Genomic DNA, 16268 nt, shown 5'->3' with positions numbered 1-16268 from the left:
TTCCTAACCAGGAACACTAGGACCCCTGGGGGTACTTGGTCTATCCACAGGGGGTACTTGAGAAGATTCATGAGACCATAGCCCTACTGGTAAAATGCACGAGGGGGTGCTTCAGGGGTACTCCGGCCAGAACAAAATTCAGTTGGTGGTAACTTAAAAAGGTTGGGAATCACTGCCGTAGTCCAACAGTATCAGTTCAGTTTCTTACATTTGGTTTGGCAATATTATTTTTAGAATGAACTCCAAATAAGCCCAGTTATTTCAATTATAGATATTTTATTAATTGTTCAAAGAAAGACATAACCGATGCTCCATATTGTTTTATTATTTTGCTCTAACCCGAACATGGTGACAGAGCAGCTTTATCTTCATGAGTAGACAGCAGAAAGGTGATTTTACCTGCACAATCTGTCTTGTTACAATCAGAAAGACACACACAGAGAACATGTTTGAAGGCTGATCATTAGAGCAAAACACTGTCTATACAACTTTTTATATGTATTAATAGAAGTTCTATAACCTCTTAGTTCTGAAACGGAGGGGATAGGAGTCACCCAGTGATCTAAATAACACTTGTGAAATGCCTTTTCTTGTGGAAATACAAGAGCACCATCATAGGACAGTCTATCCTTTCAAAGCTGCAATTTGTAACTTTTTGGACCAAATTCACATAGAAATGTTTTGTTATAAAGCAGTCATTGTCATTGAAAACAAGTCTAAGAAACAGTAGATCTGTTCTGTGTTCTGCTTACCAAAGCTTCATTTTTTCATCTTACTTTCAGTTTTGTACACCAGCTGAAAATACAACACTTTCGGTTATTTAAGATATATTTCACAGCGGTTTAGATAGTACAATGATTCTCTACACATTACTTGTTTTGTCAAACTTAAATTAGGTTAGCTATTAGAATTTTAGCAACCAGGAAATGGCAGAGCGATTTCTGTATAATTCCCCTTTAAAACCTCATAAACCAAGTGCTTGGGGGGGTTAGTGGGCATTTAAGACTGGCTAACTGACTGCTCACTCATCAACACTTAGCAGAAACGCAGTAGACCCTGCTCTTCGTGCAAAAAGCACAAAACTTGTACAGCAATATAATTATTTATATTGAATATGGAAGACAAGATAATGCAAGAGAGAGGCTGAGTGAAAGGACAGAATGAGCATACATTGCCCATTTCTAAAGCATATTAAAATATAAATTACTGTATCTCATCTAAAAGTAGTGCCAGACAATCTTATAACTAATTGTTATCTGGAAATGCTGAGTTTTCTGCTACTATACTGGTGTTGAGGAAAATATTAACTTTCACATCCTACATAAAATATCCAATGACAGACAAGAGTTCACAGTTCATACACACACACAACCTAAGTGTTGGTAAACTCATCTGTAGCCTGACAGCAATTTGGACTACAGCAGGCAGAGCAGGTTTAAAAGAGAATATTAACCTGTCACTATTAAGCCATTTATTAAGTGAATTAATATTAAACTTTGACATACAATAAATAAGCGTAGAAGAAAGACATCAGACATCAGCTCATTAGTCAAATGTAGGGCAGATCATTGGACCATCACTAAACAACCTTTGACATGGTGACCTCGTTGGGGAGGTCACAGGGAACTAACCATTAAAACATCCCTACCCCAAGGAGGGTTGAGGTCAAAGTTGAACTTTTGAACAATTGACAGTCTTAAAGAATGTCCAGCTCCTCTGTAAGGGGTGGGTGGAGTGGCCATTATTATTTTGTTATGGATTGTGTCCAGCGCAACCGTGCCCCACTGTTTCTCCCGGCATTCTCCTTTTTACTTAGTGACGGTGTGGATTCCATGTGCTAGGTATCCCACGTTGCCAGAGGTGACGCCTGCCATGGAGATTCTACCATCTTTGGTCATGTATACTGAAAACTCCTTAGTCAGACGCTCAACCTGGGGTAGACACGCACAAACACCTGGAGTCAACGCAATTTATCATTATACTAGAACTTAATTCCAACTGATGAATATGACCAATATGAATATAATAAATGTCATAAGGTTGTACGGTACAGGTGTGGATATAAAGAGTGGGTGTGGTCGTTTGTGTGTGTACCTGTTCAGGCTTGAGGCCTGTGAAGCAGAACATGCCGATTTGGTCGATGACATGTTGCCAGTTGTGAGTGGAGCCCTCGTTCTTCAGATTGACCGCCAGCTGCTCCCTCATCTTGATGATGCGGTTGGCCATGCCGTGGACCTCCTCCAACCTGTGTAGAGAGAGGTTAATCAGGGGGGTTGATGAGGAAACAGAATGGAAGTTGTGTAGAGACAGGAGACCACTCCAAAGAGAACTCCGATACCTTCCTAGGCAGTCAGCTAGATTATAAAATCACAGCATCAGTGAAATGGGCAAACATGTGTGTGTGTGTGTATACACACTTACCATATTTTATAAAGGTCTGGTGTGTTGAGAATAGCGGCAGCGATTCTGGCTCCATTCATTGGAGGGTTGGAGTAGATTGGCCGGATCAGAATCTTCAGCTGAGACTCCACCCTCTTAGCTTCCTCGGCATCATTACACACCACAGTGAACCCTCCCACTCGCTCACCTGTCAAAACACAGACAGGTAAGATACCATACCAGTGGGAGATTCTTTTACCCTTCTCCTATGTCAATACCATAGTTGTGAGTTAGATTGTGTGTGTGTATATATATATATATATATATATATATATATATATATATATATATATAATGAGACCGACCGTAGAGGCCCATGTTCTTAGCGAACGACTGCGACAGGACAATGTTGTGGCCCTGCTCGATGAAGTGACGAACAGCCCAGGCATCACGATCAATATCTCCACTGGCAAAGCCCTGGTAGGCCATGTCAAAGAACACCAACAGGTCCCTTTTCTGAAGGAACAGCAGAGGAGTTATCATTAGGACCGTGTGTGTGTGTAAATAGTTGTCTGGCACAGTAAAGATGTCAGTCTTCACACAACACCTGTAGGCACTGGGCAGTAAAGCTCTTCAGCAGTAGAGTCCCAATAGTGACAGAGACTTTAGCTAGTTAGGGCCTTTACAGAATAATCCCCATTGAGGTATTTCATGTTAACTCAAAATGACACAACGACAAGGTTCCAGTTTAACAAAGTTTACTATACGAACATGCTACAAGGTAGCCATTCCACTCCAGGCTAGGTCCATCAACAACAAGACTCCCTGCGCAGGCGCACTCTTGACTGAGTGATAGCCCCATAATAACAGAAATATAGGGATACTTAAAACATGAACTTAACAATCTCCCCCTTTTCTTTAAAGACAAATAAAACATAATTAAATGTCCAAGTATTATTCAAGATCCCCATTACAAATGGGTTGTGTGACAGTTTTTATTTGTATTACTCAAGCTGCCACTTTCCATTACTGAGAGCCTGTAGGAGCACAAGACCGGATGCTCCTTTTTAGTCAGACAGTCAGCAAGTTGTTCCTTTGTGGTCGACCACAGAATCCGCTGGATTCTCTGTGCTTGAATAAGTTCCTTGATGCTGCTAAAGTCTGTTGGTGTCTGTTACTGTGTCCTTTTTGTCATTTTCATTAGGAGACTGATTCTCAGCAACAGCCCCTCTATCTTGTTGATCATTTACTTTCCGCAATCTTGAGTGATGCACCCTGACAATGATGCCTCCGTGCCTCACAAATATTACCACACCATCTTGACCAATGACTACTCCCGGTCCTTTCCACTCTTGACAGTCAACTCGTTTGTAGTACACTTTGTTTCCAGTTTCGTACTTCTCATCATCATTATTCCCTGAACTGCTGAGTAACTTCTGAAGTCTGTCAACTGTATCATGTCCAAACTGTTTGTAAAGCTTTTGCAATACTTTGTGTTTTTCTTTAGTGCTCATGTTCTCTGTGACTGTCAGAATCTCATTTTTGCATGGACTCAGATGTCTTTGTCTAAAATGTTTACACAATAGTGGCCTGAGGTAGTAAGTTCAAGAGTCACTGGTTATTTAAACATCACTGCCTTGTCATTTTTTATGTCTAGTACAGCCTCTGCCTTCTTGAGGGAAGCTTTGCTTAATAGTAAGGGGATATCTGTAGGGACCACCTCTGTTTCAATGTGACACTTTGTCTGACCAATTTTTGCTGGTATCTTAACTCTCTTGGTAGAATGGACAATTCTCCCATCTCCAAATTTGAAAGCTCTGTTGCTTGGTGTGTCACAGCAGATCCTAAGGATTCAACTATAAATATCTCAGTATCAGAAGATTCATTTGAAAACAGTATAATGTTACACTGCTCTATCTCTGTGTTTACATTTTCCTCTGTTAGTTTAACTTGTTCATTTTTATGAGGACAGTCTAACCCAATGGTAAGTGCTTTGACAAATAGCACATTTTGATCTCCTTCCAGATTTGTCCAGTGGATTTGTGCCGGGAAATGGCGCCCTCTTCTGGTTGTCTTGAGAACGTGACTTGTTGGCGCCTTTTCTCTGCTGCTCAGTGTAATATGCTGCGTCACTCACTTGCATTCCACCTGTTATTGGCGCGACAGACGTCTTTACACCAAATATTATTTTTAGTGCGGACTTCATCGATGCACAAGTCAGCACAGTACAAGCAGTCAAAGCCAACTGTTTCTCCCTACCATCTAGACAGGCAGTATCTAGCAACTTGAAAGCTAACACTGCATCCGGGAGAACCATGTCTTATTTGCACATCCTATTGTACCTCTGTTCGAAATCAATGATGTAGTCCATCATTGCAACCGAAATATCTCTCGTAACACTGTCAAAGTTTGAATATGCCTCGTAGGCACGGTCTTTCTCTTCTTTAAGAAATACAGAATCCAGTGCTCTGATCAAATTCACCATACCGTCATCCTTGTTCAAATCCTCAACGGATATTTCCAGTGCTGAGGAATATTTATGGTCGCGGAGTGAAAAGGCAGGTGTTTCACGGCAATTATCAAATTGTAACAGAAACATTTTACTAAGTTTTAGGCCAGAACTTTTTAAATTAAAGTATTTGAGCTGTTTCCACCTTGGCCAATTCAATAAGGATGAACAGCACTGGCCAGTCATACCCATTGGCCTCCCTCTACGTAGGGGACCTGCATCCTTACGTCACAGAGGCCATGCTCTACCAGAAGTTCTCTCCTGCTGGGCCCATCACATCCATCCGCGTCTGCCGTGATGTCATCACTCGCAGGTCCCTAGGATACGCATACATCAACTTCCAACAACCCGCTGATGCGGAATGTGCTCTGGATACAATGAACTATGAGGTCCTCAAGGGTAGGCCTATCAGAATAATGTGGTCTCAGCGCGACCCAGGGCTACGGAAGTCAGGAGTTGGAAACATTCCTATCAAGAACATGGACGAGTCCATTGACAACAAGGCCCTGTATGACACATTCTCAACCTTTGGGAATATTATGTCTTGCAAGGTTGTGTGTGATGAGAATGGCTCCAAAGGCTACGGCTTTGTTCACTTTGAAACCCAAGAGGCAGCCAATCGTGCCATTGATACCATTAATGGAATGCTATTGAATGACCGGAAAGTTTTTGTTGGCCACTTTAAGTCCCATAAGGAGCGACAGGCTGAGTTTGGGGCCAAAGCCATGAAGTTCACCAATGTGTACATCAAGAACTTTGGCGATGACTATAGTGATGAGAAACTCCAGGAGGTCTTCTCTGCATTTGGCAGGACCCTCAGTGTGCGGGTGATGATGGACGAAAGGGGCCGGTCTCGTGGATTTGGCTTTGTAAACTATGAAAACCACGAGGATGCACAAAGGGCAGTTGAGGAGATTAATGGGAAAGAACTCGTTCCTGGCCGAGTTCTGTATGTGGGCCGTGCTCAGAAGAGGATGGAGCGACAGGGAGAGCTGAAACGCAAGTTTGAGCTGATCAAACAGGAATGTATCCACCGCTATCAGGGGGTCAATTTGTACGTCAAGAACTTGGATGATGGGTTGGACGATGAGAAACTCAGGAAGGAGTTTGCCCCTTATGGCACCATCACCAGTGCCAAGGTGATGACGGACGGGGGCCACAGCAAGGGCTTTGGCTTTGTCTGTTTCTCGTCTCCCGAGGAGGCCACCAAAGCGGTAACTGAGATGAACGGCCGCATTGTGGCCACAAAGCCGCTGTACGTGGCTCTGGCCCAGCGCAAGGAGGAGCGGAAGGCCATCCTCACCAACAAATACATGCAGAGGACCATGCCTGGCCCAGTCATCAACTCCTACCAGCAGGCAGGCTACTATATGTCTGCTGTGCCTCAGCCCCCAAGTCACACCTTCTACAACCCCAACCCTGTCAGCACCATGAGGACATCTCCTCGCTGGGCTGCACAGCCACCCAGACCAGACACCCTACTCGGGCAAGTTTGTCAGGTCTGCTGTTCCCCGACGCGCCTCCACCCCCATCAGCACCGTCAGACAGGCCTCCACCCAGGCTCCACGCATCATCAACTACACACAGAGGATGGCTAACATTGGCACACAGACAGCAGGAGGTCGGGCAGGCATGTCTGGTGGTATGGTCCGAGGCACCCAGTATAAATACTCATCAGGGGTGAGGAACTTACAGCAGGTCATCACTATGCCCGCACCAATGGCAGTGCAGCAGGTTGTTACCCAGCAGATTATGGAGCCAGCGGTGCATGTCAGAGGCCAGGAACCCCTCACTGCCTCCATGCTGGCTTCAGCCCCTCTAATGGAGCAGAAACAGCTGCTTGGTGAGCGGTTGTACCCTCTGATCCATGGCTTTCACCCCAACCTGGCTGGTAAAATCACTGGGATGCTGCTGGAGATTGACAACTCTGAGCTGCTGCACATGCTGGAGTCACCCGGGTCCCTGCATTCTAAGGTGGATGAGGCAGTAGCTGTGCTGCAAGCCCACCAGGCCAAGGAAAACTCTCCTAAGAAGTAGAGAACCCTTTCAGGACACTGCAAAGAAATCGCTGAAGGAGGAAAAAGTTAAAACGAACAAAAAAATTGTAACGTTTTGTAAAAAGGAAGTTTTGTAAAAGGCACTTTTGATTCAAATCTGAGAATTTAATTAAAATGTATATCTATGGGGAAGAAAAGCTGTTTGCAATGGGTTATGTTTATTCTACTTTTTGTTTAAAAAAATTAAAATTAAAATAAGAAAATAAACCCCTGGTGTTTTGTGCATTGGGAAAACATTTTTTTAATTTAAAATAAAATAATTAAAAAAAAATATATATATATATATATTTCCAGTGCTGTACCTCTCGCTCCTCCCTCGAGCGATAATACCACCGCAAGTGCTTGCTTTTTCACATCCAGATTAGTAACGTGTCCAGATTCCAAGTTCATTTTTCCAACTTTCGTACGACCTCTTCTCGTCGAAGCGAGGTGGCACATTGTAGTTATTAACCATCCTCTGCTACCAATGTTAACTCGAAATGACACAAGGTTCCAGTTTAACAAAGTTTACTATACTATATGAACATACTACAAGGTAGCCATTCCACTCCAGGCTAGGTCCATCAACAACAAGACTCCCTGCACAGGCGCACTCTTGACTGAATGATAGCCCCGTAATAACAGTAATATAGGGATACTTAAAACATGAACTTAACATTTCATATCTATGGTAAGCACACTCACCTTCACCAGGTCAGCGATCTCCTTCCACTGCTCAGGCTTGGGGTCCACACCGGTGGGGTTATGGGCACAGGCATGCAGCATGATCACACTCTTCTCTGGCATTTTCTGTTTCAGAGGGAAAATAGTGTTACCCAAAATTCAAATCAGATTCTCATGACGGAAATAGACCCCCACACCTTAACCTTATTAAGTCAACATAACAATATAAAGACAGATCTCAGAAGACGTGGTAATGGTCCTCCATGTCAGTGTAGAATCATACAACCCCCCCTTTCCCATCCCTCTCTCACAGAGATGTCGTCGAGCGCCCCGCTGAAGTCGAAGCCGCAGGTGGAGGGGTCGTAGTAGCGGTAGGCTTTCAGCTGCATGCCAGCATCTCTGAAGATGGGTGTGTGGTTCCCCCAGGAGGGCTTGGGCAGGTACACGTCACGGGACGCACTGTGGAAGCGAGACTAGAGAAAAATATAATGAATTAACTGACTGACACCATACACACACTCCACAGTACTACTGGTATAAAGAAATTATTGTTTTATAGAACACAATAATTTGTATGCATATATATTATATAGAAGGCAGTTGTTTCAGGTATGTTTAGGCTGGTGCACTGTTCTAGGGGGCTATGGGCCCAAATGGAACCGTGGTAGTGTAGGTGCATTCATTCTCTTCCTGTTTAGCTGCTAAAAGAGATGGGTCTTTACCAGGAAGTTGGCTCCGATGCACAGTGAGCCGGTTCCTGAGATGGTCTGGACAGTGATGTTCTGAAGAGAGGAGAGAGATGTTAATAGCATTTCTATCGTTCACTTAACACACAGACAGCAAATGTGCTTCCAAGCTACCACCCACACATCCACTCACCCTGCCACTCTTGAGGACCTCGCTGTCAGCCCCCAGGGCTAGCTGAGCACAGGACTTGGTGAAGTCCCCCAGACCCCCGATGGCCAGATACTCCTTATCCAACTGCTTGGAAGAAATCAGAGCCTCTGCCTAGAGAGGGTTGGGGAGGATGGTAGAGAAATAGTGAGTGTGAGGGGAAGTAGAAAGGTTTTTAATGGTGACATTTTCTCGGCATCCACTTCTTGACTGATCCAAAGCCCTGCCAAATCAGAGCTAATAGCGTAACACACACAGCTGGGGTTTAGCAGGGCTGTATGAGCTGAGCGCAGAACGACTATGCAGAAATACTGTTAATGTCTAACACATGGGTCTGCTGGAGCCTGCACCTCAAACTTACATACAAAAACTATGCAAACACACATCCACACAGTAATAGAGGTTCCATATGGGTATACATTATACGAGTTAAGCTCAGGATGACAGTGCAGAAACACACAGGACTGCAACTCCACAAAAGCTTGTATAGTGAGAATCAGCTCAATAACATGAAAACCTCCTTTTTCATGCTTCTACGTGTTTGTTAACTGATCCGGTTCTTACATAAAAGGGCTAGTAGCAGTGTGACTGGATTGGCCTTTCCCTAATGCCGAGCTCGGGATTACAAAACAATAAGAGCCGCCGTAGCTACTCACCTTTCCTCTGAGGAGTGAGCCTCAACAAAATACGAAAGGCTGGGTGAAACTGGGGATAGTTATCTAGTCCCTGTCTGTGTGTGTGGAATCCTGGGTAGTTACACTGGTTGTCATGGTATTCCTACCTTGCGGACACAATCAAGCACAAAGGGTTTGCCGTGGTCGTCCCTGTAGGCCCCCACCCCCAGGTTCATCTTCTTCGGGCTGGTGTCCCTCTTGAAGGCCTCCGACACCCCCAGGATGGGGTCAGGGGGGCCCATCTGCACTCCACCCCACCATGAACTGCAACAGAGGGGAGAGGGAGAAACAAACAGAAGCAGCTTAATTTATCATTGTGCAGACTTGTGTTCATATTTGTTTCACAGTGGACAAGTTTATTTTTCTAATCACTCAGTGTAGGCTTATATTTCTCCAAGAAACTAGACTTAAAATAAAAGACTAAAACTCAGCGGTAAACAGTACTATACTCTGCTCAAGAAACGGTTGCTCTCACATAACCAGAGGAGAGTAGCACCACCCACCCACAGTAGACTAACACTCTGGACTATGACCTGGTGAATGCCTGGTCCCTGCACAGCGAAAAGCCACACACACACTACAAAATCACCACTACACACAGCTGAAGTCTGTTGAGGTGAAGGGCCCGGGTTGGATGGCATTAGGGGGAGTCACTAAAAGGGAGGAGATGTACTGCACTAAATACATGAACATCTCTCTCCATCGCCACTACACTACCAGAATGACAGCTCTAAAGGGCAGGGGGAGTGGTTGAAACAAAGGCAATGATTGGTTCTTTGAAATTCAGACCACATTCATTCATCATATCTTTGGATCTGGTCATTACAGCCTGGTCTTCCTTTCACACTGACCCCACCAAGCTGATTATTGTGGGAGCAAAACTCATGACTATGATTACATTTCCAATATTAGCAGCATCTAGGCTTTCCACTTTGAAGAGCTGAGACAGAATGGCTATATAAGGAATGGAACATATAGGACCAGGGCCCCGCTACCAATATAACCTATACAGCTGTCAGATGTGGGCGTTAACAAGCAAGAACTGAGGTGAAAAGATAATAATGGAGAAAGGTCAAGGGAAGCTATTTTCATATAGAGGGAGGGGACTCTATACGTTATGCTAAGACAGAATCCTATAAAAGCAGGACTCTAATATGAGAATTTAGTCTCTTTCCATGGAGGGGCTCGGCTCTGTTACGTTTGTGATAGGGTCCTTCCATGGAAGGGCTCAGCTTTGCTACTTTGTATTAAAGTCTATATTGAATTCACAAGTTCTTGTAAGAGTGTTATATTTCTGAGACAATTTTCCACGACATTATCCATCCAATACTTTACACTTCCCTTTCCACAGCCACACACACGAAGGTCAGGCACTGCAAACATATGCTCTCACACACAAAACAATTCTCTCCCCCTGTATGGAATGTGTCTTATGAGGAGGAAAGAACAGAAAATGATCAGGGGCCCAGGTCAGGAACTAATAGAATTGCACACACACACACACACATACTGCTTCCACATGACCTTGCCCCTGACCTCTTCCACATGACCTCTGAAAGAGGGGCAAGTAGGGCCTCTAATCTGACATATTCCTCTCACTGCTGTAGTGGAGGCTGAACTAGAGATACATTTTTTCCATGCAATGTTCTAAATGTAAGTTCACAGCAAGACTCCCAACATTTCTATTGGAGCCTTCTGTAATATTGAACTCTCTAAAACCGTGTTGTGTCTGATGTTACTCACCAGTGCGTACTGGTACAGTAGTATGTTTTGATATGTCAAATGTAGTGGTGAGCCACTATGACTTGAGCAGTGATACTCTGCAGCTCACTGAGATTCAGGTTCAACGGTTGTGTTCAAACACCCTGGAACTCACAGCGATACTTTGAGCCGAATGCTTCGCAAAGGGCAGCAACGCCAAGACCGCAACATGAGACTATAGACAAGAATGATGACATGACACCCACCTCGAGTTTTAGGGAACACACTGAACAGTCACCTGTCATAGAGCCTGTTTACATAGCATTATAGAACGTCCTTATAGAACACCCATTGTCCAATAACAAAAAGATCTCAGGTGACTAAAATTGAACACTCAGCCACTCAGAAACATTGGGACTTCACATTAAAATCAGATCCTCAATCAGTAAAACTGATAACAAATATGAATACTTGTTATCTGATTCTGACAAATCTGTTAGAGTGAGAAGAACCTGGGTATATTATCAGCCTACCCACTGGTGCATACTGCTACTATTATCAGCAGTATGTGCGTACTACATACACACAGAACCTTTGAACATTTTAACTTGTGAGATGTCGAGCAAACAAATATGCTTGGTAAACACTTCATAGGCCAGGGAGTACACTGACTGAGTTCTATTTATGCCACGATGACAGCATCAATGAGGGGCCATCCAATGTTGAGTCACAGACTTGAATTTAGCCTGCTAATGGACTAAAATGCACTTGAATACAGACCGAAATTATTTTTGAATGAGAATAAGGTAACTCGGCGCACGGTCTTCTAACAAAACCCGACAGTGACGCAGGGTGTATTTGCTGATGCTTTTCGAACACAGCCTGTTTTCCAGAGATGTGAAGCGGTATCTTATAAGTGAGAAACAAAGTTTGCCCTCCAAGAGGAAAGCGAAAAGACACCAGTTACTGTCGTCACATCTCAATAGAAACCGGGACATCCCTTGGCCAATCAGCGACCAGGGGCCTGCACACGATAACCAATGATCACGCTAGAATTAGGGAGCTACGGTATGCAAGGGAGATCAAACCGAGAAAATATGTCGAATCTCAAAGGCAAAATGCCACTGCGACACTAAAATAATAAAAAATAATTGAATAATTTAACTTTCACGGGAAGAACTGAATGATCACTATGATATGATGACAACATACAGATAGCCTATCACTGAAATCTGAATAATATTTTTACAGAGCCACCAAATAACAGTATCAGTATCCATAGTTGGAAAGTAACCTTGCCAAGTTCGACTGTCAGTGAACTGGTTGAGCCTTGAAGTCTACAAAGTATGACTTGACTAAACCCAAAGATATGAACGGGAAATGTCAGTCACGACAGGCGGCGGATTAATGAACGCGAGTTTCAGTCAGTTAGTTAACCAAATCAAATGTAATTTAAATATTAGGTAGATAGCTAAACTACGGCGAGAGACGTAAGTGCATGACCGCTTCGGACCCCCATTCATAAACTTGAAGTTAGGCCACTTGAGTCATTGCTGCATGGCTAGCTAGCTTACTAAGTGCTGCTAGCTATTCATTCAATGGCAAACTACCAAAGTAGCTACGTGTCAAACATGACAGTACAGAGATTGCATGTCTGGTATTACCTGTTACGTGTAGACAAAACTCCCAGAGATGGGGAGAAAGTCCCAATACTGGAGATCACCTTGCAGTACTTCAACAGAGACATGGTTGAGTCGAGGCGCAGAATGACAGAAAAAGCAGTGAGCATATGAATCGGTCATGCACTCAAGCTTCTTTCTTCTTCGATGAGGTTTAACGGCGGTTGGCGTCCGATAAATGTTCCATTACCGCCACCTACTAGACCGGAGTGAAACTCCTTTATACTTTGTTTAAAAAAATAAAATATTAAAAATTATTCAACAAATACCTTACCATCTAACACTACACTCACAAAAAGTATTAATAAATACCATACTCCACTATTTAAATATATTTAGTGCTACTTCAGGCCAACAGCCTGAAAGGATGGGACACCACTGTAATATTCACATGTGTAAACATACTGAATTATAATTGGATGCATTTTACCGCCGTATCATACTGTGCTATGATTGGTTAAGACAACCCAGATGGTTAGGTCATGGTCAGTTGATCATGGTTGGAGATACGTGAACATGCAAGTTATAGCTAGCTAATAAAGAGCTACGTTAACAAATATCCTGTAGTACTGCATTTTATTATTTTGTACAAAGCGTGCAAAACAAGACATGGTGTCAGAGTAAAAGGTCTTAAAATATGGATTTTTCTGGAGTTCCTTCACCTCGAATGGACTGGGAGTCTACAAACTTACCCGATGCATGGCGTAAGTACAAACAGCATGTGGAGCTAATGTTCACTGGTCCTCTGAAGGAAAGAGGAGAAGAGGAAAAGTGTAGCTACTTGCTCCTCTGGATCGGTGAAAAAGGGAGAGATATTTACAACACATGGACACTTAACGAGGCTGAATCAAAGGTACTGAAAACATACTACGATCGTTTTGAAGCATATGTTGTGCCGAAGACCAATACGATTTTCCCTAGGTACAAATTCCATGAGAAAGTACAAGGAGCTAGCGAGTCTTTTGAACAGTTTGTGACAGAGCTGCGTCTGCTTGTGAAAGACTGTGATTATGCAAACAAGGATGAGATGGTCAGGGACCGTATTGTATTTGGAATACAGCATGTTTAGACATGGACCTCATCAAGCTAGTTTTATCAGTGACAGCACCAGTAGAGACAGAAAATGTACTGGAGGAGTTTGCTGATGTTTTTACAGGAATAGGATTATTCCCAGGAGAATGTACCATTCACCTTGACCCAGACGCAACCCCTGTGGTCTACCCACCGAGAAAGATTCCCCTTGCTCTCCGTGCCCGTCTGAAGAAAGAGTTGGAGAGCATGGAGCAATCTGACATAGTCACCAAGGTTACAGAACCGACTGACTGGGTAAATGCGTTAGTGGTGGTGGAGAAACCATGCACAGGCAAGCTCTGAGTATGCCTCAACCCAAGAGACTTGAACATGGCTATCAAACGCCTCCATTATCCTTTACCGACGCTAGATGGCATCACACACAAGCTAGCGGGAGCACACTACTTCAGTGTCATGGACGCTAGATCAGGCTACTGGGCTATCAACACAGAAGAGTCATCTAAGCTCACAACATTCAACACACCGTTTGGACGCTACAGGTTCCGTTGCCTGCCTTTTGGGATTATCTCAGCCCAAGACGAGTTTCAGCGAAAGATCGACGAAGTGTACGAAGGCCTCGACGGAGTTGGGGCAATTGTGGACGACATTCTTGTCTATGGTCGAACCAAAGAGGAGCACGACCGAAACCTCCACGCGATGCTGCAAAGGTCCCGCGAGAGAGGAGTCCGGCTCAACCCCGAGAAGAGCACAGTCGGCGCTACAGAGGTCAGCTACTTCGGACATCTTCTCACAGCGACTGGAATCAAGCCAGATCCACAGAAGATCTCAGCCATAAAAGAAATGGAGCCACCAAAGAACCGTGCAGAGCTGGAAACAGTGCTTGGCATGGTCAACTACTTAGCCAAGTTCGCACCCAGCCTCTCCAATACTAATGCACCCCTGCGTCAACTGCTAAAGCAGTCCAGTGAGTTTCTCTGGGACAAGCAACACGACATTGCTTTCCAGAATGTGAAAGACTTGATCACGAGAGAACCAGGACCAATCCTTGCCTACTACGACCCCGACAAAGAGCTCAGACTCCAAGTGGATGCGTCGAAGTATGGACTAGGTGCAGTGCTACTGCAAGAAGGAAAGCCCATCGGCTACGCTTCCAAATCTCTCACAGACTGTGAAATCAACTACGCTCAAATTGAAAGGAGCTCTACGCCATTCTGTTCGGATGTAAACGTTTCCATCAGTAAGTATATGGACGACAAGTCATTGTGGAATCCGACCACAAGCCCCTTGAGTCAATCATGAGTAAACCACTAGCCGCAGCCCTGCCAAGGCTACCGAGAATGATTCTTCAACTACAAAAATACGACTTCACAATCACTCACCGTCCAGGCAAAGACATCCCTGTCGCAGACACGCTCTCCAGGAAGTTTCTTACCTATAAGGACAGCAGCCTCAGTGAAGGCATGGACATGCAAGTGCACACTGTGTACAGCAACTTACCAGTTAGTGACACAAAACTGAAGGAGATCCAAGCAGAAACAGAAAAGGACTCACAACTCGCACAGCTGAGGAAAGTCATACAGGATGGATGGCCTGAGGAGAGGAGAAAATGCCCTCAGAGCGTCTCAGAATTCTGGAACCATCGTGATGAACTATCACAGATCAACGGAATAATTTTCAAAGGAGAAAAAATCATTATTCCTACCAGTCTCAGAGAAGAGATTTTGACAAAGATCTATGCTGGACACATGGGCATGGAAAAGTGCAAACAGAGAGCACGGGACATTTTGTTTTGGCCCGGAATGTGCAAACAAATAGAGGACATTGTTGGTAAATGCGCCATATGTCTTGAACGATGCCCCTCAAACACCAAAGAGCCAATGTTACCTCACTGTATCCCAGACCGACCCTGGCAGGTCGTGGCAACCGATCTGTTCACCTGGAACAACGAGGACTACATCGTAACAGTGGACTACTACAGCAGATACTTCAAACTCGACAAGCTTCACAGCACCACATCTGCAGCTGTGATATACAAGCTGAAAGCAGCCTTTGCCAGGCATGGCATTGTAGAGACTTTAATATCTGACAATGGGCCCTGTTACAAATCAAATGAGTTTGAATCCTTCACAAAAGCATGGGAGTTTACACATGTCACCACAAGCCCACATTACCCTCAAAGTAATGGCCTTGCTGAAAAATCAGTGCAGATTGCTAAATCACTCATGGACAAAGCAAAATCAGGAAAGAGAGACCCCTATCTTAGTCTCCTTGAATACCGCAACACTCCAGTTGACAATTTCAAATCACCAGCCCAGCTGTTGATGAGCCGCAGACTTCGCTCACTCCTTCCCAGCACCAACCAGCAGCTACAACCTGAGGTCGTCAGCTACAAGAAAATGCATGAAAAACGTGCACAGAGACAACAACAACAAAAGCGATACTACGACAGGTCAGCTAGACCATTGCCACCACTGATCGACGGAGAGTCAGATAGAATCCAGGAGCATGGCCTCTGGAAGCCAGCAGTCGTCATCCAGCCAGCTGACACTGAACGTTCATTACACGTTCGCACCGCAGAAGGAGCGGTGTACCAACAAACCATCTCCCTTTTTTCCTCTATTTTTAACCGACTCAAGCTCACCCTCTTCCTCCCTCTCTCTCTTAGACCTCCTCTGGCTCT

At 44.3% G+C, this 16268-nt stretch overlaps 2 protein-coding genes across 2 annotated transcripts; one reads left to right on the top strand and one right to left on the bottom strand.

The window, feature by feature from the left end:
• Positions 1 to 256: 256 nt before the first annotated feature.
• Positions 257 to 12675, bottom strand: LOC120024864 (aspartate aminotransferase, mitochondrial-like). The gene is made up of 10 exons (XM_038969197.1): positions 12542 to 12675; positions 9284 to 9440; positions 8488 to 8616; positions 8331 to 8390; positions 7920 to 8081; positions 7630 to 7734; positions 2745 to 2895; positions 2422 to 2587; positions 2095 to 2245; positions 257 to 1931 (listed from the first exon to the last, which is right to left on the bottom strand). The coding sequence occupies exons 1-10, from the start codon at positions 12664 to 12666 to the stop codon at positions 1809 to 1811; spliced, it is 1329 nt and encodes a 442-aa protein (XP_038825125.1). The 5' UTR covers positions 12667 to 12675; the 3' UTR covers positions 257 to 1808.
• On the top strand, positions 5049 to 6977 carry LOC120024863 (embryonic polyadenylate-binding protein-like). The gene is given in 2 exon segments (XM_038969196.1): positions 5049 to 6363; positions 6365 to 6977. Coding segments are annotated over 2 exon segments (1872 nt in total). The 5' UTR covers positions 5049 to 5052; the 3' UTR covers positions 6926 to 6977.
• Positions 12676 to 16268: the final 3593 nt, after the last annotated feature.

The sequence above is a fragment of the Salvelinus namaycush genome, chromosome 30, assembly GCF_016432855.1.
Source record: "Salvelinus namaycush isolate Seneca chromosome 30, SaNama_1.0, whole genome shotgun sequence".
Lineage (NCBI taxonomy): Eukaryota > Metazoa > Chordata > Actinopteri > Salmoniformes > Salmonidae > Salvelinus > Salvelinus namaycush.
This window is presented reverse-complemented; position numbering and strand designations above follow the sequence as displayed.